Genomic DNA, 27,897 nt, shown 5'->3' with positions numbered 1-27,897 from the left:
GTGGTATGAACATATGTGTGATTGGGCTAAGGGCAGCTGGACATGCTTGCCTTATGCCATTTCTTATGTGACATTCTGCTTTCTCCTCAGAGGTTATATGTGGGTCATAGGTCTGTGAACTGCCCTAATGCAAGGGGTTCCCTAGCCTAGAATAATCAGTAGAACAAAAACCCCATTGAAGCTGCATTTTCCACTGCAGCCCAACCCTCCTGCTTGGAGGAGGTCTAGGATCAGAGGTTCTCAAAGTGTCAGATGCCACATGGGAATTTTCTTTGTAGGTCACACTTACTCTGGAATGTAATGGGGTTGTGCAGACACATAAACCACCTAGATTGCTTCCCAAGTGCTTGTGGTCCAACAATGTCTGATGGGTGGAAATAAACATGTCAGGCCGGAGTGCTGACATTGTTTTGAGGCTACCAGTATATATAACTGTAAGACATGAGGAAATACAGAGAGGAGGGAGAATCTTGAAAATTTTGGTTATCTTAGTGTTTACCTTCAACACATTAATGTTTTTTTTAAAGATTTTATTTATTTATTTGACAGACAGAATCACAAGTAGGCGGAGAGGGGGGTGTTGGGAGAAGCAGGCTCCCCGCTGAGCAGGAGCCAGCTGTGGGGCTCCATCCCAGGATCCTGAGATCATGACCTGAGCCCAAGGCAGAGGCTTAACCCACTGAGCCACCCAGGTGCCCCAACACATTAATGTTTTAAACAAAAATATATATTGTAATGTAGATGAACTCGTCACAAAATAATTTTAAAAATATTAATTTGTGGTCTGTTGTCTGAAGTATGCCTCCAGGAAAAGGGCATAGATTTATTAAAAGTTGTATGGTAAATATTTTCTTCCAGTTCTGTTGGTAACTCTGCGTAACCTTTTGGGGAAAAAGACACTGGAAGTCTTGGAAGGGCCTGTTATATGGGAGGCTGAATGCCTTTCCTGCCCCTAGCTTCACCGTGGGTGAGGCCCAGCCCTGACCAGTATTATTCTTACCAGACATTTGCAGACACAGTAAATGACCCATCTAAGAAATGTCATCAAAAGACTGTGTCAAGGGGTGCCTGGGTGGCTCAGTGGGTTGAAGCCTCTGCCTTTGGCTCAGGTCATGATCCCAGGGTCCTGGGATCGAGCCCCACATTGGGCTCTCTGCTCTGCGGGGAGCCTGCTTCCTCCTCTCTCTCTGCCTACTTGTGATCTCTGTCAAATAAATAAATAAAATATTAAAAAAAAAAAAAAAAGACTGTGTCAAGTAAAGACATAAAACCCAGGTTATGAGGACATTTGAAACCAGAGGACAGGGCCTTTCCCTAAAGCGAAGGGACAGATTGACCATCATTTGTGGGTGTGTATGTACATCACTAAGGCAGAGGCTTAATTTTGCCTTTTGTTCACATCAGCATCTTAGAACATCTCATTTACACATTAAGTGTACAATTAATACTTTCTGAACAATGAATCCATGCATGAACACAGGGAACCATCCATTTTTTTAAAAAGATACCTAAAATTTCTCTTTTTTTAAAAAAAAGCATTTATTTGATAGACACAGCGAGAGGGAACACAAGCAGAGGAAGTAGGAGAGGGAGAAGCAGGCGCCCCACCAAACAGGGAGCCCCATGTGGAGCTTGATCCCAGGGTGCTGGCATCATGACCTGAACCGAAGGCAGATGCTTAACGACTGAGCCACCCAGCGCCGAAAGATCCCTAATATTTCTAGTTTGCAAAAGGAGACGGTGGGAATAAAACCCTTGTCAGTAGAAAGATAAGGAAAATACCGTGAGGAAGAGCTATTGCTGCCACATAGGGAGCACTTTATTTCAGCCTTTGGAGTGGTTCTTGGGTGTGTGAGGCTTGGCATCACCTGGCTGGCGTGTTTAAACCCAGAGCTCCTGGTTGTGAAGCTAGCTCTCACATGTTCCCTGCAGGTCCAGGAACCACACACTTTGAGAATCACTGGGGTCCGGTAATCTCCCAAAAAAGTCTATAAGGTGGGGGCGCCTGGGTGGCTCAGAGGGTTAAGCCTCTGGCTTCGGCTCAGGTCATGGTCTCAGGGTCTTGGGATTGAGTCCCGCATCGGGCTCTCTTCTCAGCAGGGACTCTGCTTCCCCCCTCTCTCTGTCTGCCTCTTTGCCTACTTGTGATCTCTGTCAAATAAATAAATAAAATCTTAAAAAAAAAAAAAAAACAAGTCTGTAAGGTGGTGGTTGTTTCCATTTCACTGTTTAGGCATCTGACTCAGAGGTCAAACAAAAAGTTGCAGAGATTAAACGGTCCGGAAGTGGTGGGGTTGAGACTTGAGTCTTGGCTGGTACAGTGCCTACAGCCCTAACCCCTGGACTAGAAGGTGGGTTATCAGGGAGGCTGGACAGAGAAAGATGAAGATCGGCAAGGAGGCAGATGGGAGAGGGGAAAGGCCCTGAGTCAATGTGGGGGGGGACTGGGGGGGGGGGGGGGGGAGTAGGTTGGTCTGAAAGCTTTCCTCGGGGAAGGAGGTTCTCTTCTCTCCTCCTCTGATGTGTGGGGCTTTAAGTCAATTATCACCGCCTTTGGAATGCTGATCTGCTCTCTAGCCCCCTAGAAGGGTCCTTTTGCATTCAGAAATCTCTGCTCCTTTATTGTCAGACTTTAGAATATAACCTTGGGAATTAAGGTTTATTTTCCTTTGGTTTTAGGAATTAGCTCTTGAACCTTAAAGGAGTCAGGTTCCTTAACTAACTACTGAATGAAGTTCTTCCTGTGGCATTCCAAACCTTTATCGATGTCATTTGAGCAGTCAGGACTGTATAAATGCCTGACGGGTACATCTGGAAGTGGCATTTCTTTTAGGATGTTAGCCCTTCTCCACTACCCTCTGGCTCCTCCATTTTTAAAAAATTTATTTGCCTAGCTAGTTTTCCTGGGATAATATGTCATGAATCAAAAAAGTGAAATAAATTCTTCTAGAAAACCTGGGCTTCCGGGCGCCTGGGTGGCTCAGTGGGTTAAGCCGCTGCCTTCAGCTCAGGTCATGATCTCAGGGTCCTGGGATCGAGTCCCGCATCGGGCTCTCTGCTCAGCAGGGAGTCTGCTTCCTCCTCTCTCTCTGCCAGCCTCTCTGCCTACTTGTGATCTCTCTCTGTCAAATAAATAAATAAAATCTTTAAAAAAAAAAAAAAAGAAAGAAAAAAGAAAACCTGGGCTTCCAATTTTTTTCTTTGCCAGTCACAGTTTCTTGGCAATTCTCTGTCTTCTATTCTAAGGCTTTTACTGGTAACAACACGAGTCCCAGAGAAGACATGAAGAGAAGGTGCCAGTGGCTGGAGCTCTGGGACCAAAACCCAAGTCCCTTTTCTTAAGGCAAGTTATCTTGAGGTCTCTTGCTTTCCCTCACACCGGAGGGAGCTGTGTGCTCAGGGAGGCACCAGGGGGCGGCAGTGAGTGATGCCCACCTCCTAAGGCCCAGCTGAAAAGTAGAATGTTGGTTAGAGCCAGAGGGGGCTCAGATAGTCTCAGGTCAGTCAGCCTTCCCATTTCACAGGTGAAGAAGTGGAGGCCCAAGGCCAGGGTGGGGAGGGGGTTAGAGATGACTCCACCATCAGAGTCACGCCATAAGGGGTAGGGCTAGTCGTCTTTGTGATTTTCACTCAGGTATTCTTTCCGCTGTACTCAGCCATTACACCCGTGGTTCAGGAAGAGTTGGGGACTGTGGTTTTACAAGGATTTCAGATCCGGGATATTGACATTGCCCAGAGTAGTTCTCTCTCCCCCACAGGGTTCTGGTTGTTCAAGAGCCCCCAGATTGTCTGAGCAGAAGAGTCCTCAGTGTGGATATTGGTCCCTACCATCCCCCAAGCCTTTGGTCCTGTTTTTTTTGACCGGCTCTCTACCCACATAGTATCTCTGGTAGAAAAATCCCTGGACCATCTTCTTTCAGTTTCTTTTTTTTTTTTTTAAGATTTTATTTATTTATTTGACAGAGAGATATCACAAGCAGATGGAGAGGCAGGCAGAGAGAGAGAGAGAGAGAGAGGGAAGCAGGCTCCCTGCTCAGCAGAGAGCCCGATATGGGACTCGATCCCAGGACCCTGAGATCATGACCTGAGCCGAAGGCAGCGGCTTAACCCACTGAGCCACCCAGGCGCCCGTTCTTTCAGCTTCTTAAAGAGAACTAAATGCTCACCTTTCAGGGTGTGTGAGGGAGAGAGAGGAAAATGAATATATGGTCCGTCCATGTGTCCCTCTGGGTCCTCACTGTCCTGGAGATCTGAAACAGACCAGTGGCCCCAGATTTTTAGATTTCATGGGTCAGTACAATCCTCCCCCCACCCCCACCCCACTGACCCAGGTTTTGGGAACCTGCATAAGGGTAACAACATGTTTTACCATGTAAGAACATTTTTTTAAAATCCAGCACTGTTCACTGCTATTACTCTTGTTTTTTTCTTGTGATAAAAATATACATAACATAAAGTGGATCATTTTCACCAATTTTGAGCGTACGGTTCTATGGCATTAAGTACATTCATGTTGTCATGCCACTTTCACCACGATACGTCTCCAGAACTTTCTCACACCTTCTCCAGTTGAACCTCTTGTTCCCATTAGACATGAACTCCCCATTCTCCCCTCCCCCAGCTCCTGGCAACCACCTTTCTGCACCATTTCATTTTAAAAGGATGTTTATCACCTTTATTTTTATATTGTAAGATAAGAGGCATTTTTTTTTAAGATTTTATTTGAGAGAGAGAGCATGAGCGGCGTGGGGGATGGGCAGAAGGAGAGGGAGAAGCAGACTCCCCACGGAGCAGGGAGTGGGTTTCGGGGCTTGATTTCAGGACCCTGGGATCATGACCAGAGCCCAGCGCAGGTGCTTAACCAACTGAGCCACCCAGGTGCCCCAAAAGGCGTTTCTTTAACATCAAGAAAAAGTCACCTTATGAAGAGTCCATTCTTTGCCCCCCTGCAGCCGGTGGTGACCCCGGGATGCTGTATGACTCAGACCCTCCATGCCACGATCAGATTGGACTGGGAGGGAAGATCGCAGGTACCCTGGAGTGCTGAGAGCCTTGGTGAAGTGTGCTTTCAGTCATCCATTGAGGTTGGGGGTGCAGTGAAAAGACAAATTCTGGAACAGCTGAGTCTTCCACTAATTCATCAGCAAGTTTAGGGAGTTGCAACTTTTTCCTGCCCAGCTGCTGGTGCTTCCTTCCCCAAAGAAGCTCTGCTGAGCATGGGGGAGGGGAAGCCCTCCGAGGGGCCCTAGTAGGGGGCGGGGTGGGGGGGGAGGGCAGTACATTCTTTAAGGAACCTGACCTGACTTTAAGGTCAGAGCCTAGCAGAGTGGGAGCTGCAGGGTTACCTCTTCCCTGTTGATTCATCTCACTCTCCTCCTCCCCCACCCTTAATGATCTTTCCATTACAGAGCCCAGACCAGGAAGTGCATGACAGGTCGCAGCTGCAGACACATGGCTGGGAGGCCTGGGCTTCGGGCCAGTGGTGGGAGGGTCTGAGCTCCCCTTCCAGCAGGGGGACTCTGCTTATGCATGCATAGGCACAATCACACACACACACCAGCAAGTTCAGTGGAAGGTGTTCTGTGTTATAACCGTTAGTGCTGGTTGTACTTTTGCTTTGAGTTCAGGATGTGATTTTTTTTAATGGATTTTATTTATTTATGTATTTGATACAGAGAGAGATCACAAGTAGGCAGAGGGGGGAAGCAGGCTCCCCACCGAGCAGAGAGCCCGATGTGGGGCTCAATCCCAGGACCCTGCTATCATGACCTGAGCCGAAGGTAGAGGCTTAACCCTCTGAGCCACCCAGGCACGCCCCAGGATGTGATTTTTAATAAAGGCAGGAGTAGATTTCCTCCTCTGTGTCCAGATCGCCTGGGCTTACAGCCCACATGAGTGGTCCTTACTGGGTTTGGGGTTCTTTGGGGGGGAGTTTTCCATCATTACACAGAGGCTCTTGAGCACCTATTCCTAAAATAGGACCCATGTAACATGGCTTTAGAAGCTTCCTGGGTGTTTAGGGGAGTTAGTAGGCACAGTTTTAATACCTCCGAAATGATCTGTTGTCCTCTGTGAGTCTATCAAAACGCAAGGTTCAGAACCTCCTTTGAGGGAAGGTGTAGTTGCGAGATCGCGAGCTTTGCAAACACGGCCTGGCTTCAAATCACAGCGAGTGAACAGAGCCCCCTTCATCTGACCGTCTTCATGGGGGATGGCTCCTTCCACTTACAAGTTTGCTCAGGAAATGTTAATTTATCCTAAACTGTGTCCTAGGGGGGCAGTTGTCACACAGGAGTTTCTGTCTCCACCGCCAGCTGTGTTGTTGGCTTTCTTCCCTGAATCTGCCAAGGCCGGATTCCTCTGGTGCCAAATGTGAAATGGTGACACAAATTTCTAGGAACTGGGAGCATAGACTGCCCTTCCCCACCACTGCAGGGCGTCTCCCTTTGCTGGGGGGTGGGGGTGAGTGGGTTCTAGGCTTCCTAGCACGACTTTGGTGAACTTTCCTCTTTCCTGAGCAACTCTTTTCTTCCTGGTAAGGTAGGCGGGAGGGAAGCAAAGCGTACCGAGAATTGCTTTGGGAAATGGATATAGGAAGAGATTTCTCCCCAGCTCCATCCGGAGCGTGTCAGTAAACTCTTGGCAATGAGAGCTTTAGCTGGGAGAGAGGAAGAAGGGAAATTTCTTTTAAAACAACTCTTTGGGCACATTCCTTTGTTAATCACTTAATTACAGTCCTTCTCCCCAACAGGAGAGCACCCTGCCTGTGGTGGGAGGTAGGGGGACATGGGGGATGCTGGTGCTGAGAGGGGCACATCCCCAGGAGGGAGGAAACCACAGGTAGGAGGAGGTATGGGATAGAAGCCTGCACACGGGGTCCAGCCCTGGGCTCCATCCTGATGCCGCTCACAACATCTGTCTGAAAGTTTGCATAGACCTCTCTGAGCCCAGGGCATTTTCAACCTGGGTCTCCCAAGTGGGGTTCTGTGTGCCTGGGCCTCCTCTGGCCCAGCTACTGGGGAGCTGTTTTGGGGGGTCTGTTTTGGGCGGGCGCAGGGCCCTGGCTGAGGCTTTGGCCAGCGCAGGCAGCTCTGCACTAAATTACAGTGATGAGGTGGGACACACAAAAGACCGAAATCTTTTTTTAATAAAAACAAAACAAAACTCCGGCCCCAAGCCCCTGGGCTGCTGAATGGCGATGGCTTCCTGTCAGGATTAGCCGGGCTGCCTGGGCTTGTGTGCACTGCCTTTCTCCTCAGGAAATACCTTTAGTAAGCCCCGGTGGGGTCCCCATGGCAACGCGCGAGGGGACCTGCTGACAGAGGCCATTCAGCCCACCATTGTTCCTCGGCCCCTTTGTCGGGAGCTGTATTGCTGCCCCTCTGGCAAACACAGCAGTTTGCACCGTTTTGTCAGACTGAATGTGGAGTTTTTACATTTTAATGGGTTCTTCTGGCAGTGGCCCATTTGCATGCAAAATGTTCCCTCTTACTTCTTTCCCTTTTACTATTTAAGGGGGAAAAAAAAAAACTTACACTCCAAATCCCCTGGGTTGGGGGACTGGGGAGTGCTGCCCCATGAGGGTGTGGGACCCTGCTAATTGATTTGGTGTGTTCTTTCTCCTCTATCACACGTGCCTCTGCTCCCCCATTTCTGCAACTTTCCCTGGATGTTGGGAACATCGTGAGTTCAGGGAATCCCCGGTTTTTAGGGCTTCCTCTCTGCCCCAGCTCTTGTGGGAGGATAGTTGTTCCCCGGGATTTCGGTGAGATCCGTGCTCCGGCCTGGCTTTGCCAGAGGAAAGTAAGTTTTCAGTTCCATTTCAAAGCCAAAATAACGTAATAAAAAACCTCTGCAGAGGGTTCCCGGAGCCCTGCCGCGCTGTTCTGTGTTCCTTTTAAGTTGCCTTCAAAGCCACCCCGAGTTCCTCCCCCACCCACAATTGCCCCCTCATTTATCTCTGGGGAGTTTGTGCCAAGACTGTAAACATTGCTGGACCACCAGTTCCCCCCACGTTCCTGAAGAGAATGGCCATTCTCCCCTAATTTTGACCCAGAAATCCAAAATCAAAAGGGTTTCATAGGGATGACAGAAAATGTGACCCCGAGACAACAAGCCCTGGCTTTGTTGGGGCGGGTTTTCCTCTGGAGTGCAGGATGTGGGTGACAGCACAGAGGCTAGAAAAGATGCGCATTTATGGACCAGCCCACAGCCAAGCAGCGTGAATAAGTGCAAGATAAAGGCCAGAGAATCTGTATGTCTTGGGAGGGCACATTAAGAATAGGGTTGGAGACTGCAGTTCGGGGAGTGAATTTTCACGACTGGAGGAGTGAGGGAGAGAGCAGAGGGAAAAGGCACTTTAGGAGGAAGCAAAAGAAGAGGGGCAGGGTGGGCATTGGCTTGGCTGAGAGATTGGACTTCTGAGCTTGGGTGGGGGGTGGCTCCAGATTCTGGAGGAGGAAGAAATGCACCGAGGGCCTAGGAGGTGTGAGGGCATGGAATGCGGGTGCCTGTGCAGACAAGTCAGGGTTTGAGCGCTGCACCGTTCTGATGTATGAGCAGGAGAGCTGGCCCAAGGAGAGGGTTGGGGAGCCCCCTTTGCCTGATGTTCTTAATTTTCTCAGCTAGTCAGGCAGGGGTCATCAGAGGTCATCAGCTCGGCTGTAAACTATTCAGCGGTGAGGGTCTCAGGAGCCAGAGAAGGTGTCTGGTGACTGATCCAGAATGGAGCCAGGGACACGGGGAGGGGAGGACGGTGCTGTCTACCTGTGGTGAAAGCCACATGAAGTACCTCGAGTGGGTCACCTGTCGCTCTACCCGGTGCTGGGTGAAAATTGAGACACTGGAGGGGCCCAGGCTGGGCAGACCCAGCATCGAGAGCCAGTGCTGACCCCTGTTGTGTGACTTTGAGAGAAATCCCTGAATCTCCATTTTTCATACTTAAATGGATAAATGAATAAACGTGCCTCTTTTTTTAAAAGATTTATTTATTAATTAGAATGAGCAGTGGGGAGGGGCAGAGAGCAGGGAGCCTGATGGGGGGGTGCGGGTGGGTGGGGGAGGGGGGAATGCGGGGCTCCGTCCCAGGACTTGGAGACCATGATCTGAGCCGAAGGCAGATGCTTAACCAACTGAGCCACTGGGGAGCCCTAAACCTGCCTTTTGAAGTATCAAGTGCCATACCAAAGTCCCGAGCCTGTCACTATCATAGGAACTGTCTCCTAAGAATGACAATGTTCATGTATGGGTTTGGGCCTCAGCACAGGCCCCATTCCCCTACCTGGCACCATGCCCACGGCTGGCAGAAGACTCCATGATTTCGAATCCAGCACTTGGCTCTGATGGGATGTACCCAGGGCAGAACTGCCTGCTAGGGAACAGAGGTAAATTTCTGGCCAGTCGCGCCTTAGAAAATGCTACCTCCTGTTGGCTTGTTGGGGACCACAAAGCCCTGGTATTTTGGAGGAATATAGGAAGGGAAGAGGGACCCAGTCAGGCTCCATTAACAACATTCATCTTGTTCCTCTACTTGAGAGCTCGTGGGAAACACTGCCCCTCCCCCCTCCTCTTTTTCTGGCTGGTTCCCTGCGGATTACTAAAGTGTGGGTCCCTGATCTGCTCTTGGTTTTTCTTGGGGGATAGAGAGGCTCTGTTAGAGAAACAAGATGGGACTGGTGATTGGTCTTAGGAATCCCTTTTCCTCTTGTTAAAGGGGGTTCTGGATCCCGCCTACACAGCCTTCCACAGTGGTCTCATTCATGCAGCGAAGCAGGAGTTTTTGTTCACTCCCGGTTTCTGGAGAATTGACCAAGGTGTCGGCAGTCTTAACCTCTAGGGATATTCAGGTCCATCTCTAACCCTAACCCTAACTTTCCCATGCCCGGTGATGAGAACAGGGACCCTCCTTGAGCATCAGAATGCAGAGCATCTTTTTCCACAATGTACTTTGAACACATGCACCTCAAACCTATAAGAGTGAATGTTGTGCGCTGACTCCTGGCCCAACACTTCCAGCCTCAGGCAAGGTCATCACAGAATCCAGATACCAAATGTCCTCCAGCCTCTTGTTTCCCACCTCATCTCTTGGGAAACAAGATGCTAAAGCAAGTAAGTGTTCTGGGTTGCTGCTTTCCTTATAGCAACGCCATTCCAGCTAATCAGGTTCTCCAAGATTGGAAGAACCAGGGCTTCAAGGGGCCAAGCGATAAACTGGCTTCCTTTCCTTCATCCATGACCAGCGCAATAAAGTTGTCCACTCCTCTCTTGCTATCAGAAACCTAACAAGTGTAACCTTGGCCCATTGCTCTTGACCAGAGAAAGGCCAGCTCAGAGGAACTGGGGCCTTTCCCAGTGGGGACATAAATGGGGGACACTAGAAAGACCAAAAGGAGAATGGAGGGTAGGGACTGCATTGTTAGAGGCTTCCGGTGAGCAAGGACATCCTTGCATCAGCCACCATAAATAGGACTCCCCCAGGTCAAGACTGTTATTCGGCAGCGATGCAGACAGGCAGGGCCCAGGAAACCAGCAATTGCTTGGTTACCTTTCCATCGCCTCCTAGAAGAAAGTGGCATTGCCCCTGCTTTGTAAATAGAGATGTTGACACACAATCAAGAGCACTCCTAGCCATGAAAAGAATAATCCAGGAGCTGTGGGCTGATTTTTGGTTCCTCTTAAAATTAGCTTTTCCCAGGTGCTAAATTCAGTTGAAGATCTCATTGGGTGTTTTCTGTCTTTGGGATTGTTAGGCACTGTGGGAGAATGACAACAGGCACTTCTGCTCTGAGTTGGTTGCTGTTTCTTAGGAGAGGAAGACATGGGCACTTGGGACTGTTTAGAAAACAGTAGACCCAGATGTCCATCAACTGATACACAGGTTCATAAAATGTAGAACATCCATACAGTGGAATATTACTTGGCCATGAAAAGGAGTGAAGTAGTGAGACGTGCCACAACATGGAAGAACCTTGAAAGTGTTATGCTAAACGAAAGAAGACGCTGGCAAAAGATCATCAGTGTGTGATTCCATTGATGTGAAATACCCAGGCCAGGCAGATATCTCAGGAACAAAGCAGCAGTGGCTGGCTGTGGGTGGGGGGTTTCTTTTGGAGGGTGATTAGAAAATGTTCTACAGTTAGATTGTGGTGATGGTTGCATAACTCTGTGACTAATAAAAATTGAACTTGCGTGCTCTAAATGGGTGACTTTTATAGTATGTGAATATATCTCAACAAAGATGTTTTTAAAAGAAACGATACAAGATGGTATGTGATTGAGTGTGAATTTGTGTGGTTTGTGTAGAAACTGTGTTACAGTTAGGGTAGCCACATTGGGGCCAACAGCAGGCTTCCTGCCGGCTTTGATGGTGCACTTTGAGCCATGTCGGGCAGGGTGGAGTAGGGGAAGGACTAGAGCATCACAGAGCTGAAGGTCTTGAGCCAAAGTCAGTTTTGTTGTGAGGAGAGAGTGCAGTTGGTCTGGAGAACAGCCAGCCTTGAAGTGGAAGGTAGGGAGAAGAAGACTCTGTGGGGGAGAAGAACCTTGAATGCCAAGCAGGGGCTTTGATTTTATGGTGCAGGATCTTGATCAGGAGAATTAAGGGGCAGAGCACACCAAGGCTTAGAGCCTCTGAGGGAGTTGGAACTCCAGTGGCAGGGAAAAGAAAGCTGGTCCTTGAGACTTTTCATACATCCCCGTAAGTTATGTTGGGGATCCAAGCTAGAATCAGCCAGAGCTGGTCTCAGTCAGGCCAGTGTCCCTTTGCTGCTTTCTCTCAGGGAAGTGCCCATGTTGTCCTTACCTATTCTTTGTCCCCTGGGCCTGCCAAAAGAGGCTGTGATGCCAGAGGCTAAGAATTTGAGTTTACTGAGTTGACTGTTTGACCAACGGCTTGTACAGATTAGGAGCTGCAAAATATTTAATCAGTGAGGTCATTGGAGGGAGTGGAGATTTGATCAATAGGAGTGTCTCCTGTTTTCCTTAAGGGTCAAGTCTGAACTGCTTTTTTTCTCCCTTCTTTTGGCAAAACCACAAACCGTTAAAAATGGAAAGAATAACTTTTTTTTAAGACCCACAAAAGCTTATTTTTAATCACTTATGTGGTCTGCTCACCTTTGTGGTGTTCCTCTTGACCTGATTCACAAAAATATAAATGACTGTTAGCCTAGTGGCTTCCAAACCCTTTTGAAGCAGCGCCCCCACTTTTGATGACTCACATATACCCAGTATTTAAGACAGCCCTTGGGTTGAAGAGGGTCAGGGCCCACTGCCTTGGCCCCTCTGAGGAAAGCAGCTGTTAGTCCCTGGTGTTGGCTGACGCCGGAGGGGTTCATTTCCTTCATTTGTAAGGTTTCTGGCAAAAACCTGGATAAACTCCAGAGTTGGCTACAGTGAAAATTGGAGAAGGAGAAAAGAAGGTTTAGGAAGGAAGAGGAGGAGACAGTACCTGTGTCCTTTTATGCATTGTTCACAAGCATTTATTAAGCAACTCTGAGTGCCAGGCACTGTACTGGGTGTCATCCCCATCCTGGGGACTTTCCTTCAGTGTGCAGTGCAGTGGGAGGGCACCTGACCCAGACTGGGAGCTAGAAGAGGCTTTGAGGCAGAATCCCCAGCCAGGCAGAGACCTGGAGGGCAGCTGAGCGCTGGCAGGACATGGGCCTCCAAGGGGTGTGGGGATGGGAGAAAGTGTGTGTTTCAGGGGCTCCTACTTGGGGGACCTGCAAGGAGTCCTGGCCGGAGCCCGCTGGTGGTTACCTGGGCGGGGGGGGGGGGCGGGAAAGAAAGAAGGGCCCCAGGGGGCATAAGGCAGGGGGGGGATAGGAGCCAAAACAAGTGCACTTTTTTTTTTTTTTTTTTTTTTTAATCTGACTGAGATCACAAGTAGGCAGAGAGGCAGGCAGAGAGAGAGGAGGAAGCAGGCTTCCCGCTGAGCAGAGAGCCGGATTCGGGGCTCCATCCCAGGACTCTGGGATCATGACTTGAGCGGAAGTCAGAGGCTTTAACACACTGAGCCACCCAGGCGCCCCCAGGTGCACTTTTTTTGTGGTCAGAGGGCTTCAGTGGGCAGGGATGTGGGGAGGGAGCGCCCCTGAGCATCCTGAATGGAAATAGGAGCCGCATTTTCCCCTGGCTAGTAAAGAGGGGGTGCCCAGGAGCAGGGGGTAACGGTGCGGGACAGTGGCCTCCAGGGCGTGCCTGGCCGCAGGCCTTCTTTGTCAGTGCCCAGTGCCCAGTTGCTGGTCGTGAGAGGGATGGATGGGTGGCTGAGTCGCATCAGATCTGTGAGCCGTGGAGCACCCGGCATCCAGGGCAGGAGAGGTGAGGGGGAGCGAATGTGTGTGACAGTGTGTTGGGGGCGGGGAAGGCGGGGGCTTGAGGGGGGAGCCCGGCAGTGGGACGAGGAGAAAGGAGCTTTGTGTGCAAGGGCTGCTGTAGCCAGAGCAAGTGTGGGCTTGGTGGCAGCTGCAGGCGTCCGCTCCTAATAGACTCAAAAGCTCTGAATCCTCTGGCCTGACACCTGTTAGCCAGAGGTTCCCCTGAGCTGACCTCTCCTTGGGCTGGCTCTTCCACTTTCGCGTCTTACACATCGGACTCACTGAGGGCCCAGACCCCTCCCTGCCAGATCATTGGACCCGAGAACCCCTGTTGACAAATTACCTTCTCTCTCCTTTAGGTGGGGGCTGCTGGATTTTTGAGGGACTGGGTTTGCTCAGCTGTTACTAGGGAAAGCGCTGAGGCTGGCCTAGCCCAGAGGAATGGGGTGTTCTCCTGGGAAGTGACCACTCTTGGCAAAGAACCGAGTGTGCAGGGAGGGGCATTCTGGACACAAAGAAGCCCTGGTGTGGGGAGGTTGCGGCGGGGGCGGGGGGTGCAGACTGGCCTTCCTCCCCTTCCCCACCCCCCCTTGAATGGAGGGAAATGAAAGTCAACTGCTTAATGCTGCTGTGGCTGCTTCCTGGCTTTGCCTCTTTCTTCTTTTGCCCTTTGTGGGGGAGTCGGGTAGAGAAGAAGAGGTGGGGTTCCAGGGGCCAGCTGTCCCCCACTGACCCCTACCCCCCATTCCCTCCTCCAAGCTCTGTAGCCCCCAGGATGTCGCAGCTCCATGCGGCTCGCCTAGCCTAACTCCCTTTGTCTCTCTCCCTCTTCCCTCTCCCCCTCTTCCTGCCCCATCCTCGGTTCCTCTTCCCGGCCCCCGTGGGTGGCTGCAGCCCAGCCCTGGGGAGCCCCCGTGGAAGTGGAGTCCTTCCTGGTCCACCCTGGTGACCCGCTGCAGCTTCGCTGTCGGCTGCGGGACGATGTCCAGAGCATCAACTGGCTGCGGGACGGGGTGCAGCTGGTGGAAAGCAACCGTACCCGCATCACAGGGGAGGAGGTGGAGGTGCGGGACTCCGTGCCTGCTGACTCCGGCCTCTACGCTTGTGTGACCAGCAGCCCCTCGGGCAGTGACACCACCTACTTCTCCGTCAATGTCTCAGGTTGGTAGCAAAGCCTGCCCTCCGCCTCTCCCCAGATCCATCCCTCCCACCCTCTCTGCTGGTTTCAGGGGGAGGCCAACCTCCGCCCCTTCAAGATCTGCCCCCACTCTGCTTCGGAAACTGCTGCCCACTAACACTGCTCCCTGCCCGCCGCGTGGCTTAGCTCTCAGGGGTGACCGGCTGGTGTAGGCCTCAGGTCAGCGATCTGGCCTTCCAGGATCCGCCTTAGAAGTGACTGCTGATACACTTGGGTCAATAAGACACTGATTTTTTTCCACCTTCGCTTGCCCAGATCTCCAGGTGCTACCTGGGACTCGGCCAGCTTCCATTCTGTCATTCCCTTGCCATTTGGACTTGGTACTTGGCTCAGGGGTTAGAGCCCCGGACTGTGTGGTGAGGTGGGTCCCTACTGTGATGGGAAGGATCCAGGTGCACCACCATACTCCCAGGCTTTATGGAAAACATCTGTCCTCCAGCTTCTGGAGCTGTATTAAGGGCAGCCAGGGAACCCCAGAGCTCTGTGACTTTGGGAATCTGCCACTTCTAGAACACGACTTTGATACAACTCTAGGGTTAAACAAAGAAGAGCTTGAATTTTTCTTTACACCATGTGTGCAAATCCAGGGTGAGGGCTGGGCATCACCTCTCCTCCAGGCATCATTTAGAACCTGCCCCCAGTTGAAGGACTTGCCTCCTTTATTTCCCTCCAGACCCCCAAAAGCATTAGGAGGGACTGGAAAAAGATCTGGCATGAACGCTATTTGGTGACCACACGTGTGTCAAGCCTTTTAAAAGGAGTGGATCCTTGCGGAGAAGTGTTGGCAGCTGCGGACTGTGGTGGGCTCCCTCTCTGCTCTGGTTATGAAGGGCAGCCCCAAACATTAGCACACGTGTGGTGGAAAGATCCCAACTAGAAATTATTTGGGCCGTGGCTGTAGAAATGGCTTCTGGCCGTGGCGTGCCTAGACCTGTCTGGGTTTCTCAAGAAGGAGACACATAGTTTCCCTGGCTGCTCGTCCTGAGACCCAGCACATGTGGGTGGTGCTGAGTTTCGAGAACCTCTGAATGTAGGTTGGGATGGAATTCGAGAGGACCGGCTGCCCCTGATGGAACTGGCCAGTCTCGAGACTTCTGGACAGAGGGGCACTGTGCTGGGATGGGGAAGGTGGGGGACAGGCATAGAGCTTGCAGTTCTATGACGTTTCCATCCTGCAGAGCCACTGTCACTGAGGCAGGATGGGACTGGGGTCCAGTATGGGGACGGGCACCTGCAATCGTCTGTAACCGGACTGGCCTTCATGTCCATGGCCGGCTGTTGATATGGATGGAAACCTAGTGAGCCCTTTTCCTTCGAAGGGACCTCAGTGCCCCCTTCTGCTTCCCGTAGATGCTCTCCCCTCCTCGGAGGATGACGACGATGATGATGACTCCTCTTCAGAGGAGAAAGAGACAGATAACACCAAACCAAACCGTATGCGTGAGACACTGTTTCCTACCTTACTGCCCTTTGGGCCGGGCGTTGGGTTTGAGTGGGAAGGGTGAGGCTTGGATGATTGTTGGGAGAATGGGAGGAGAGGACACATGGGGTCATGATGCTTCGCCCTGGGGTCCCTGGGGTGCCCTGGTTAGAGCAGGCACTGTTCACAAGTGTTGGGCAGATAGGCAGGACACCTCCGGGTCCTGACCAAGGCTCCTGCTCCTGAGCCTGACTGGCCCCTGCCTGTCTCTCTTGGCTTCTCCTGGGCAGCCGTGGCTCCATACTGGACATCCCCAGAAAAGATGGAAAAGAAATTGCATGCGGTGCCGGCTGCCAAGACTGTGAAGTTCAAATGCCCTTCCAGTGGGACTCCCAACCCCACACTGCGCTGGTTGAAAAATGGCAAAGAATTCAAACCTGACCACAGGATTGGAGGCTACAAGGTACGTGTGTATATATGAAAGTTGGTGTTAAGAGGAACAGGAGAAGCTCCTTGGAAAATCCCTATTATATGTCATTAATTGTTTAATGATTTCTAACTATAAAAGGGCACTTTAGAAAAATTTCAGGTACAAGAAACTGCAAATGAAGCTTTAAAATCTTTTCAGTCTTGGAGCACCTGGGTAGCTCAGTGTTAACCGTCCAACTCTGCTCAGCTCATGATCTCAGAGTTGTGAGATCAAGCCCCTCATCGGGCTCTACACTAGGCGTGGAGCCTGCTCGAGATTCTCTCTCCCTCTGCCCTGCCCCCACCTCGTGTGCTTGCTCTCACAAAACAAAAACCTTTTCAGTCTTTTTTTCTATGTATATGGTTTTTATATAATCACACTGTGTATATAATTTCTTGTCGCTTGTTAACATTATAACATGAGTCTTTCACCATGTGGTTGAGAGATAACTTTTCATGGCTGCATAATATTTCATTATTAAAATGTCTCATAATATAACGACCTGTTTTGTGGTATTTGTCATTTTCTGGTTTTTCACTAATGTAAATCACATTATGGTAAATATCTTTGTACATAAATCTTCGTGTTTTTAAAGATTGCTTAGGAGTGAAGTTACTAGACCAAGTATAAGAGTTTTTTTTGAGCCCTTCATGCATATTTTGCATCACCTTTTTCTCCTCCAGTAATTAGGTAATTTTACTCATTCATTTATTTCATTTTACATGAACTTTCCTGAACACATGTCTTTCCAGAGAGTGTACTGGGCAGTAGAGTTCCAAGTACTTCAGGAAGATTTGATATTTTATTTATTGTGATATTTGCTTTAATGGAGGATGATGTAATGAGCAGGAATGTGATTTTATTTTTAAATTTTATTTTATTATGGTAAGAATTACTTTCCCAAAAGAAAAAATTAGTTCAATGGGAATGGCAAGTTCCCCATACCTGAACCAACAACTTTGATGAGAAAAGTACTTCACTCTTCTCTTATGTATTGTTCTGCTTGTTAGCAGACTTCAGATTTTCATGTATTAATGAGCGATTTTTGTTTCCTGCTGTGTGAATGGTCTGTCTGCATCCTTTGCCCATCTACGTCTCTAGGAAGAACTTCTTCTTCCTTAATCACTTCTTTAGACTCTGATCACCCTTCTGCCCCATCTCACCTCGCTGCTTTTTTGCCATTAATCTTGTACAAGGAAAGCAGATTGGCTCAGTTGGTGGCGTGCGATTCCTGATCCCAGGGTTGTAAGTTCGAGCCCCACGTTGGGTGTAGAAGCTGCTTTATTTATTTACTTATTTATTTATTTAAGATTTTTATTTATTTATTTGACAGATCACAAGTAGGCAGAGAGGAAGGGAAGCAGCCTCCCTGCTGAGCAGAGAGTCCAGTGCGGGGTTGGATCCCAGGCCCCTGGCATCATCCCCTGAGCCGAAGGCAGAGGCTTTAACCCAATGAGCCACCCAGGCACCCTGGGATTGCTTTAAAAAAAAAAAAAAAACTTCAAAAAGAAAAGGAAAGCAGAGATCAGGAAAAATAGGGAAACATTTTAAAGTAATTTATGCAACACTTGCTGTGTGCAAGGCAGTGTTCCTGACCACAGAGAATTTCTAGTCTTAACAGGAGGGCATGCATCCTTGAACACTTGTCACAAAAAGTGGGCTGTGATCAGGGGCCCAGAGGGATAGTGAGAACCATTCTGACCCAAGGTTGGGCAGGAGGAGAGGGTTCTTGGAAGAAGAGGGCAGAGGCATACTGGGCTGAACTCCGGGAGGGGCAGAGTGGGAGGAGCCTGGGGCATTTGGGAGAAGGCAGGAAACACGTAGGTCAGAGGGCAGGTGGCCCTGGCTGTTGCAGGCGGATGTCCAGAGTTCCTTATACCCGCCTGCCCATGCACCTGATGGGTTCTTTCAGTACACGTGGACCAGGGGCGGGGTAGAGGGGCAGTCTCTGCCCTGTCCTGGCCCACATGCCGCAGGGGGCCCCAGGCTGGGACTGGAGGGTAAGTGCCACCGGGCGCTTCTGCCTCCGTTCTCCTCCAGACCCGCAGTGGAGCGCTCTGGCATGTCTCCCCTCAGGTCCGTTACGCCACCTGGAGCATCATAATGGACTCCGTGGTGCCTTCGGATAAGGGCAACTACACGTGCATCGTGGAGAATGAATACGGCAGCATTAACCACACCTACCAGCTCGACGTCGTGGGTAAGAAGGCCCCGGCGACAGGGTGAAAGGAGCTGCGAGGAAACCGAGCAGGGCTTGGAGAGCATGGCCGGAGTGTCCAGGCTGGCACAGACATCGGTCAGCTCTGTCACCAGAAGCCGGTTTTGTGCCTGGTTTGTGCATTTAGTTGAGAGGCTTGGATGCTGCTCTGGCTCCTGAAAGGTGAAAGGTGTTGTGGCTGGTGTCCCATGAGGGGTGACCAGAGTGGGGGTCACACGGCATTCCGGTGGCTGCTGCTTCGTGGACAGTCTGCTGAAGGGTGGGGGCTTGGGCCCTGGCAGTTCTCACGGGCCCTGCGAGGTCGGCATGATGCTTCCTGCTCCACAGAAGAGCAGACGGAGGCTCCGTAGTGCCGGACCCCAGCCCCGTGCCGACTGTGGGGCGTTGCAGGAAACTCGAGGAGGCCCAGCACGGCTCTCGGTGGTCTGCTGTGGCAGACCCTCATTCTCTAGAGACCTTAGGGTAAAGAGCTGCTCCACCAGCATTCTTTCTTGGCTTTGAGGATATGGCATGAAGAGAATCTTCTGGTCCAGCCAGAAAGGACCAGAGATTCGGCACTGCTGGTGAACTCTGAGTGCTGCTAGTGTGCTGTTCTTGGGCCACACTTGCAGGAGCAAGTCTAAACTCCTCTCTGTAATTTTTGTTAGGGAGGACTGGGGGTGTGACCAAAGTGATAGGGTCTCCATTTAAGGCAGGAGAGACTTCTGGTGCCTGTGAAAATGGATGCATGGCCGTGCGGAGGAAGAGCTTCTTCCCTCTCCCGGCTCAGAGTTATGGGGCTAAGGCTTGACAGAGACTGGAAACTCTCTGCTCACTGGAAAAGCCAAGGGGAGCTCACTTCTCTTGAGGACGCCCTCTGTCAGCATCCCAGCCAGAAGCGGGCCAAGGCAGGGCCTCATGAGTCTCTCCTGTCTCTTCCTCCACAGAGCGGTCCCCTCACCGGCCCATCCTGCAGGCAGGGTTGCCTGCCAACAAGACGGTGGCCCTGGGCAGCAATGTGGAGTTCATGTGTAAGGTGTACAGTGACCCACAGCCCCATATCCAGTGGCTAAAGCACATCGAGGTGAATGGGAGTAAGATTGGTCCAGACAACCTGCCTTATGTCCAGATCTTGAAGGTAATCTAGACCCCGGTCCCTGTGGGCTGGGTGCTGGGAAGGAGACCTGTATCTCCCTGGTCCCCAGTGGCTATGGTCAGTCTTAGTACCAGTGACTGGGATGCATCACTTACCCTTCAGGCACATGCTCCGTTTTAAATAGGGATCTAGCCACATTCCCCAGAGCTAGTGACAGGTCACAGAGTGGCCTTGCAGTGGGAACTGAGGGATGGGGAGGCCACTGCTGGTTTCTGGGGAGCCATGAGAGTGACTTTGCTCAGGCTTTTGGCTCAGCTATTTTCAGGGAAGGCATTGGGATTCCTGATCTTCCATTGCCCAGGACCAAAGCCTTTCCAGCAAGCGTTTCCCAGCTTCCACCCTATCGCCCAAGTCACATCCTTTCTGGCGAGTGCGTGAACGATAAGGGCACGACTCTTAAGTAGTGTTGGAAAAGCAAGGGCTGCAGGTAGATTATAAACAGCATCAGGAGTAATGGCCTTCTCTTCCTTTTCCTCACTCCCAGACTGTCATTGTCCCCGAATGCTCCTCTAATCCAGGGAAGGTAATTGCCTAATTCCCCCAGTGCATCTCGCAACAAGACGTAACCGGGGGCTGGCTAACTCTGGTCCTAGAGTTAGACCTCCTCCTCCCCCGGCTCGGCCCTCCCCGAGTTTTACGGCCATCCCTTCTCTTCACTACCGGTGCTGAAACCGCTGTGTCAGAGAACAAGGCCGTGGCCTTGGCCCTTGGCTTTTGGCTCCCTTCAGAGTCCCTGCCCTAGACCCAGACAAGTGGGCCTGACACAGATACAACGTGAGACTAGGGGCAGCCATTTTCTTTTTAAGTTTATTTTTTCAGTCAGATGCTTTGGGCCTTCGAAGTCCAGTTTTGTCCTACTGAGAAGGGAAAGATGGTAAATCTCACTACCGTCTCCCTTGCCTCAGCTCCCTGGGCCTGCCTTAACCTTACATGGGAGCGAAGTCTGGCCACGTCTCAGTGTGTGTCCCACTGACTGGCTTGTCGTTGGTTTGTTCTAGCATTCGGGGATTAATAGCTCGGATGCGGAGGTGCTGACCCTGTTCAATGTGACAGAGGCCCAGAGCGGGGAGTATGTGTGTAAGGTTTCCAATTATATTGGTGAAGCTAGCCAGTCTGCGTGGCTCACTGTCACCAGACCTGTGGCAAAAGGTAATGGGGAGCTGGATGGGGCCCTGTGCTGGGAGTGTGGTTCAGGCCCCACGCTGCTGGGGCAGATGGGGAAGCCAGCACCCGACTCTCCCTGTCACCCTGCTGTACTTCTAGAGCCCAGAGCCATGGAAAAATACTCGGCCTGGGAGGCTGCTTTGGTTCGGTCCTGTGTTGGTGTCTGTTCCCTCTGTGCCTTGTGTGTGCTCCTCAGCTGTGTGTGCATTTGTGGGCTCAGTCTGGCCGTGTGCTGAACAGCAGTGCAGACGGAGGTTTGAGTGGTGGAGAAGAGAAGGGGCTGGGCGTCCCCTTGCAAACCAGCAGGCTGCTGTGCTTGCGTTTGCGTGTGTGTGTGCACGTGCGCGTGTGTGCGCATGTGTGACCGCAGCACCCATCCATCCCTCCTGTGTGTGCCTTCTGACTTTCTCTACCTGAAACCAAACAGCCCCCGCCGCCGGGCCCCATTTCTCCATGCTGCCCGCCGCCCGCCCGCATGCTTGGACGGGCCAGGGGCTGCCAGCATCTGGTGAAGGGTCGTAACCAGCCAGCGGCGTCTCAAGTCTGCGGAGCACCCCCCTCAGGGTCTCACTGTCTTCCTCTAACAGGTCTCGCTGCCTGGTGGTTTTTGTTTGTTCCTTGTTGCAAAGGAGACGCTGGGGAGCATTTCTTCCTCCGGTCCCCCCCCCCCCCCCGCCTTCTCTTCCTCCCTCCCTTTCTCTGTGTGTCTCTGAGAGGTCTCATGTCCTGTGCTTGTCCATTTTGCTTCCGTTGTCTCTTCTAGACTGCCGGAGTTAATACCACCGACAAAGAGATGGAAGTGCTCCACTTAAGGAATGTCTCCTTTGAGGACGCAGGGGAGTATACGTGCTTGGCGGGTAACTCTATCGGACTGTCCCATCACTCTGCATGGTTGACCGTTCTGGAAGGTATACACTGTACTTCTCCTCTCGATGTCCTGCCCTCGCCATGGGCACGGGGGGAGCATGCATTGTGGGGCTGGGGGAGACACAGAGCCGGGAGAGGTAGAGGGGTGGGCTCCTGGGGCCAGCAGGTGGCCCTGGCAATTTGTCTGAAAGCTTGAGGGTCGAATCCCCTCGGCTCTCCCAGGAGCTGTCCTCGTTTTGCAGGAACACAGAGGCCTCCCACCTGCATACCCGCATCTGGCTCTCCCCCTTGGCCAATGCAATGCATGCGTGGACTCTGGAGCTAACCTGGGCTCTCATGCAGGGTAGGCTCCTTCCCTCCTTGGGCCCAGCAGCCTTCCCTAACTAGTCTGATCCTTTTTTGCTGGCTCCAGAGGTCTCAAGAGAGGCCTGGGCCTCCTCCTCTAACCAGATGTAGGCATTCTGAAAGAGAGGCTTGTTGCTTATCAGGAAGAGGGCCAGCACCCCCGCTGTCCTCTGATCTCGGGAGGAGAGGCTCCATCCACCCAGATGCGGGAAGTGGAGCTTTAAGTGAGGCCTGACTCTGGAGGCCATAGGGGACTCGGTGCTGCCCATGTATCCTCTTGGGCTCCCGGAAGGGAGGTGTGTGTGCTGGGCTGGGAAGGAAGGAGCCTACAGCCTGCTCAGGTGGTGGGGCTGGTGATCACTGCCTCCAGAGTGTCCTGCACGTGGGTCTGGGCACAGTGCTGACACTTCCTCCTCTCCGTCCCTCTCTCTTCCTCTGCCCTGCCTGGCCAGCAGGGTCTGACCCCTGCTTGAGGCAGAGAAGTGTTCTGTTTTTATCCCGTCGCTGTCTTTGTCCCGTGTGTGCTCCCACTTGATTGTCTTCGTTTGTCCATACTGGGGAGAGAGAAAAACAGAAACACTTCCTCCTATTACCAGCTCTGCTGCCTCCTTGTTGGGCTTCCGGGGTTCCTTCAGGCTCCATCTGGGGTCACACTGGTGCCTCTCTGGGGAGGTTCCTGGAGTGCCTGCCTCTGTGGCTGGCTGGTTTCTTTAGAAGAAAGCCATGCAAGGAAGAGGGGCATTCAAGCTGGTGGGGAAGGGGTGTCCGGGAAGCCTCCTTGTCCCCCGTGCATAAGGAAACAGGGGTTTCAGCTGGATGGGCTTTTGTGGGAGCAGGCTGAATTCTAAATGGAAGGTGGGAGAAGAGAAGAAAACAGTGCCTCCTCTCCAATTTCCTGCTTCAGTTTTAGGAGTTGGGGCCTGAGTAGAATCCTTAAGCACAGCAAAGTGGACATGCTTATCTCAAGCAGTCCAGACATGGTGGGAAATGAAGTTAGTTTTGCCTGTGTTTTAGCTAGGTACAAATATTTATGTGTCTGACCTGACCCAGGAGGCACAGGCAGAAGACAAGGACCCAGGACACAGACTGGGTCCCTCCCTCTTCTCTCTCCTTGAACTCACAATGTGTTACTGTATGTCAGGTGCTGTGGCACATGGAAATGGAGAAGATGCCCCTGGGCTGTCAGGCTCAACAGACTCCTAAGTGGTTCCTCTGTCCCATGTACCAGGGGTTACACGTAGTGCTGGGGCCCTGCGGAGAAGGACCGGGTTTCCAGGAAGAGACTGAGAAAGTCCTTGTGGGGTCCCTGGTCCCCGGCAATCTCAGCAGTCCAGCTGAGCAAGGCAGGCTCCTGAATGAATGAGGATGGGCCTTAAGTGGCAAGATAGTTCTAGTCCATCCCCCTTGGGGGATTCAAGCAGGATCAGGAAGACTCAGAGATCACAAGCTGATTGATCTGCTCAGTGCCAGACCTCAGTCCTAGCTGGGACCTGGCTTGGTTCTTTTCTGCCCTGAAAATTCTCAGACGAAAGGAGGTGGGGGTGGTCTTTCTTACGAAGCTGGGACCCTGGTGATCTGGGCCTCCAGAGCCTGCTAATACCCTGTTCACACTGACTCAGCCCTGGAAGAGAGGCCCGCGGTGATGACCTCGCCCTTATACCTGGAGATCATCATCTACTGCACAGGGGCCTTCCTCATCTCCTGCATGGTGGGCTCTGTCATCATCTACAAGATGAAAAGTGGCACCAAGAAGAGCGACTTCCACAGCCAGATGGCCGTGCACAAGCTGGCCAAGAGCATCCCTCTGCGCAGACAGGTAACAGAAAGTAGATAGGGGATTTGCACACTCTGCATCACCTTCTATTCTTGCGCCCTCCGGGAGCTCCTCCAGGACCTTCGGATGCCCTGCCCTCTCTTCTATCCTCAACCTGCCACTTCTAGCTTTGCTTCCTAGCTTCTGGACCAGGGGCAGGGGACTGTCCCAAGTGCTCCAGGGTTGGGTTCCAAGCAGCTCTAGCCCATGAATTCGGGGCCCACCATACCCCAGCTGCAAGCCCACTGCTCACCTGACACATGGATGGGGAGAAGGTCCTACCTGGGCTGAATGTGCAACTCTGGTTGCACTTCTCAAGGGTCCCTAAGGGCCAGTTAGAGGTACAGAGATAGAGAGGACAGGACCTGAGGCAGGTGCCTGGATGCCACCTTCCTCTTGTCCAAGGAAATGGAACAGAGAGGGTGAAGGCGTGTGAAAGGAGGGAACATTCCTTTGGAGCTGGGCTGATTCTGGAGGGTACTTTGGGAGTTAGGAATCCATAGTCTTGGATAACTGGGTGGCTCAGTAGGTTAGGTATCTGCTTTCTGCTCAGGTCCTGATCCCAGGGTCCTAGGATCAAGCTCCATATTGGGCTCCTGCTCAGTAGGGAGCCTGCTTCTCTCTATGCCTCTGCCCGCGCTCCCTGCTGCTCCTGCTCTCTTTTGCTGTCTCTCTCTGAAATAAATAAATAAAATCTTCAGAAATGGGGGAAGGATGCATAATCTGAGGTGGGGCTTTCACAAAGAATGGGGTCAAGAGTAGAGTTGTGATTGCAATGATAGGTTACAAAATGTCAGTCTGGAAGAGATAGATTTGGTCTGCTCCTGTTAGAGGTGAGTGGAAAGGGTAGCTGGTGGCAAAAATAAATCTGTTTTTGAACTTAGATCTTCAGACCTCTTGTGGTCTTTCTGCCACTCTGTGTTGGAGAAAGAATGTCAAATAACAGACACATACTCCTGCCACTGATGGAAAGCCCTGACGGGGAGTTGTGGAAATCGGCTGCAGCTCAATACCCCCACTCCCCTCCCACCCCATTCTCGCTAGAAGGGTGACCCCACGCTTCTCTGTAGGTGTCTGCGGATTCCAGTGCATCCATGAACTCTGGGGTTCTGCTGGTTCGGCCTTCACGGCTCTCCTCTAGTGGAACCCCCATGCTGGCCGGGGTCTCTGAATACGAGCTTCCCGAAGACCCTCGCTGGGAGCTGCCGCGAGATAGGTAATACTTTAACTCTCAGCTTCAGAGGAAGCACCCCCCAGCTCAGAGCGAAGGTGTACCAGATGCATCCAGAAAGAGTAGTTGACGCTTTCTGCTCTCAGTTGGGTGGAATTTGGAGATTTGGAGATGGGATGTCCCTCCAAGGCGGAAATTTTATCAGCCCCATCTCACATCACCCTTTGTTTGCTCCAAAAGGCTGGTTTTAGGCAAACCCCTGGGAGAGGGCTGCTTTGGGCAGGTGGTGTTGGCGGAGGCCATTGGACTGGACAAGGACAAACCCAACCGTGTGACCAAAGTGGCTGTGAAGATGTTGAAGGGTAAGTGATGTCTCTGTCCTTGCAAAAACAAGCCCTTCCTTGTCCAGGCAAACTGTGGGCCTTGGGCCACCATTCTGTGCAGCGCCCTGTCACGGTCCACACCTGCCACATGGCCACATTCTCACTTTGTTCTTGACGTCAGTCTGGGCTGCGGTCAGGGGTTTATTCTAGATACCATAGGTAGCTGGTTTTTCTTACCCGTCCTCCGCCCCACACCCTAGCACGTGTTGCCAACAGCTCTCGTAAGAGAGAAGGGAAAATCGATTGGGGTGTGAAATGGGGAGGAAAAAGAAGCAAGTCCCTGAGATCAGGGCCTCCTCAGGCATCCACCCCGTACCCCCTCCCTTCGCTTTTCTCCTCTTGTGCTCCCTTCCAAATAACTGAGTCTCGTGCCCTCCTGGTTTGTGTGTAAAGCCGATGCAACAGAGAAAGACCTGTCAGACCTAATCTCGGAAATGGAGATGATGAAGATGATCGGGAAGCACAAGAACATCATCAACCTGCTGGGTGCCTGCACGCAAGACGGTAGGTGCCAAGCTAGCCCCAGTCAGCGCAGGGGCTCTGCTGAGAACCTGGGCCTCCCCGTCGAATAACAGCGTGTTTCGGGGAGATCATAATCAGTGACCAGGCATTTCAGCGAAGCTTAGGGAAGGGGGTTAAGAGGGGAGACCAGTTCAGCGGTAGCTGGAGTTACCGCTCAGGGTCTGGGCTGATGCCCTCTGGCATTCGTCTGAGAAGTCAGGTATCTAGACTCATACACATGGTGTGTGGGCAGAACCAGGTGAGTCACTATGGCTTAAATTAGCCCCAGCCCCACTCCCAGCTTTGCTCAGGAGCTTCCTGGAGTACGCTGGGAAGAATAATTTCCCTAGCTTTCTTGGGGTAGTGGAATGAATTTCCCAGGCTCCCTAAAGGTGCAGGGAACAAACATGTGGTATGCAATTGAGGGTGGGGCTTCCTAGGGGTGAACCTGAGCCCAAGCACCTGCCTGCCCTCCCTGATGGCAAGTCCTTGCCTGCGCTCCCAGGTCCTTTGTACGTCATCGTGGAGTATGCCTCCAAAGGCAACCTACGAGAGTACCTGCAGGCCCGGAGGCCCCCCGGGCTGGAGTACTGTTACAACCCCAGCCACAACCCAGAGGAGCAGCTCTCCTCCAAGGACCTGGTATCCTGCGCCTATCAGGTGGCCCGAGGCATGGAGTATCTCGCCTCCAAGAAGGTATGGCATCTGAGGGTTCCCCTGGGTGAGGCAGGAGTGGGAACAGAGCCTTCCACGTACTCCAGTTTATGACTTTGCGTCCTCTGGTGGGGTTGGAGGTGTCTGGAATCGTGCCTGCCAGTGCTCTCTTAGGCTCTCAGGGACGTCAGGTTCTGGAGAGCCAGTGTAGGGCATGGCATTCGGGTCAGACTGGATATGGTTCAGATCTGTGTGTTGCCACTGGTATAGGCCCAGGCAGCTACTTCTAGATCTCCAAACACAAAGAAAGAATGATGTATGCCGTTTGCTGTGGGATGGAGTCTTGTGTGATGGTGTGAAGCACAGTGTGGGTACTCAGTAAACGGAGGCTTTGTCTGAGCCCCAGCGCAGTGCAGATGTCCTGCCCCTGGGGGCCAGGGCTCGAGAGCACACTCCTACGCTGGCTGGCCTGAAGCATCCAGGTTCAGCCTTCCTGGTTGCGAATCCAGAGCTATGAGTTGGGAGGAGTGGCAGGAGAGCCCCATAGAGGGCTTGCTCCAGTAATTCAGGGTCCTGGAGCTGGAGGTGCTCGATGGCTTCCTTTAAAGTGGAAGCGAGGGACCTCCCAACTGCGGCCTAGAAAGATCCAGGGGTTGTGGTGTGGCGAGAGGAGGAGGCCCCGTGTGGCACAGGGCAGCACGGGTGCTGAAGCCGAGGCCCCCAGGCAGGCTGGCGGCTGGCGGCCCCTCACCCACACCCCGGCCTCTGCTCCCCACAGTGCATACACCGAGACCTGGCTGCCAGGAATGTGCTGGTGACCGAGGACAACGTGATGAAGATCGCAGACTTCGGTCTCGCGCGGGACATCCACCACATCGACTACTATAAAAAGACAACCAACGTAAGTGCTGAGGACAGAATGGCCATGGGTCCTCTGCCCAGGACTCCATTGGGCTTTCTCCTACTTCATCTCTGGGCTGGGGCCCAGCACAGGTGGCCTTACTTGAGAGGCGGTGGGGTGGGACGAACCAAGCACATGACCTCCTTCCCACATCTGGTCCCGTGTGTGCGCCCCCCAACCACACCCCCCTGCCGACCCCGCTTGTCCCCGCATCACCGGGGCTTGGGCTACCCGCAGTCTCCCTGTGTCACTTACAGGGCCGGCTGCCTGTGAAGTGGATGGCCCCCGAGGCTTTGTTTGACCGGATCTACACCCACCAGAGTGACGTGTGAGTTTCAAAGT

At 52.1% G+C, this 27,897-nt stretch overlaps 1 protein-coding gene across 3 annotated transcripts in view; it reads left to right on the top strand.

The window, feature by feature from the left end:
- FGFR1 (fibroblast growth factor receptor 1) overlaps window positions 1-27,897 on the top strand; it is a 46,500-nt gene that overhangs the window by 16,730 nt on the left and 1,873 nt on the right. The window contains exons 3-15 of one of the 3 annotated variants that reach the window (XM_059384027.1): window positions 14,211-14,477; window positions 15,865-15,948; window positions 16,225-16,397; window positions 18,480-18,603; window positions 19,548-19,738; window positions 21,684-21,828; window positions 23,752-23,948; window positions 25,016-25,161; window positions 25,357-25,478; window positions 25,893-26,003; window positions 26,506-26,696; window positions 27,433-27,555; window positions 27,813-27,883. In XM_059384027.1, coding sequence (XP_059240010.1) covers window positions 14,211-14,477; window positions 15,865-15,948; window positions 16,225-16,397; window positions 18,480-18,603; window positions 19,548-19,738; window positions 21,684-21,828; window positions 23,752-23,948; window positions 25,016-25,161; window positions 25,357-25,478; window positions 25,893-26,003; window positions 26,506-26,696; window positions 27,433-27,555; window positions 27,813-27,883 — 1,945 coding nt within the window. Of the gene's footprint in view, window positions 1-14,210; window positions 14,478-15,864; window positions 15,955-16,224; window positions 16,398-18,479; window positions 18,604-19,547; window positions 19,739-21,683; window positions 21,829-23,751; window positions 23,949-25,015; window positions 25,162-25,356; window positions 25,479-25,892; window positions 26,004-26,505; window positions 26,697-27,432; window positions 27,556-27,812; window positions 27,884-27,897 lie in introns of all 3 variants that reach the window. The other 2 variants (XM_059384025.1, XM_059384028.1) reach the window with 2 other exon arrangements.

Source organism: Mustela nigripes, chromosome 18 (assembly GCF_022355385.1).
Source record: "Mustela nigripes isolate SB6536 chromosome 18, MUSNIG.SB6536, whole genome shotgun sequence".
NCBI lineage: Eukaryota > Metazoa > Chordata > Mammalia > Carnivora > Mustelidae > Mustela > Mustela nigripes.
This window is presented reverse-complemented; position numbering and strand designations above follow the sequence as displayed.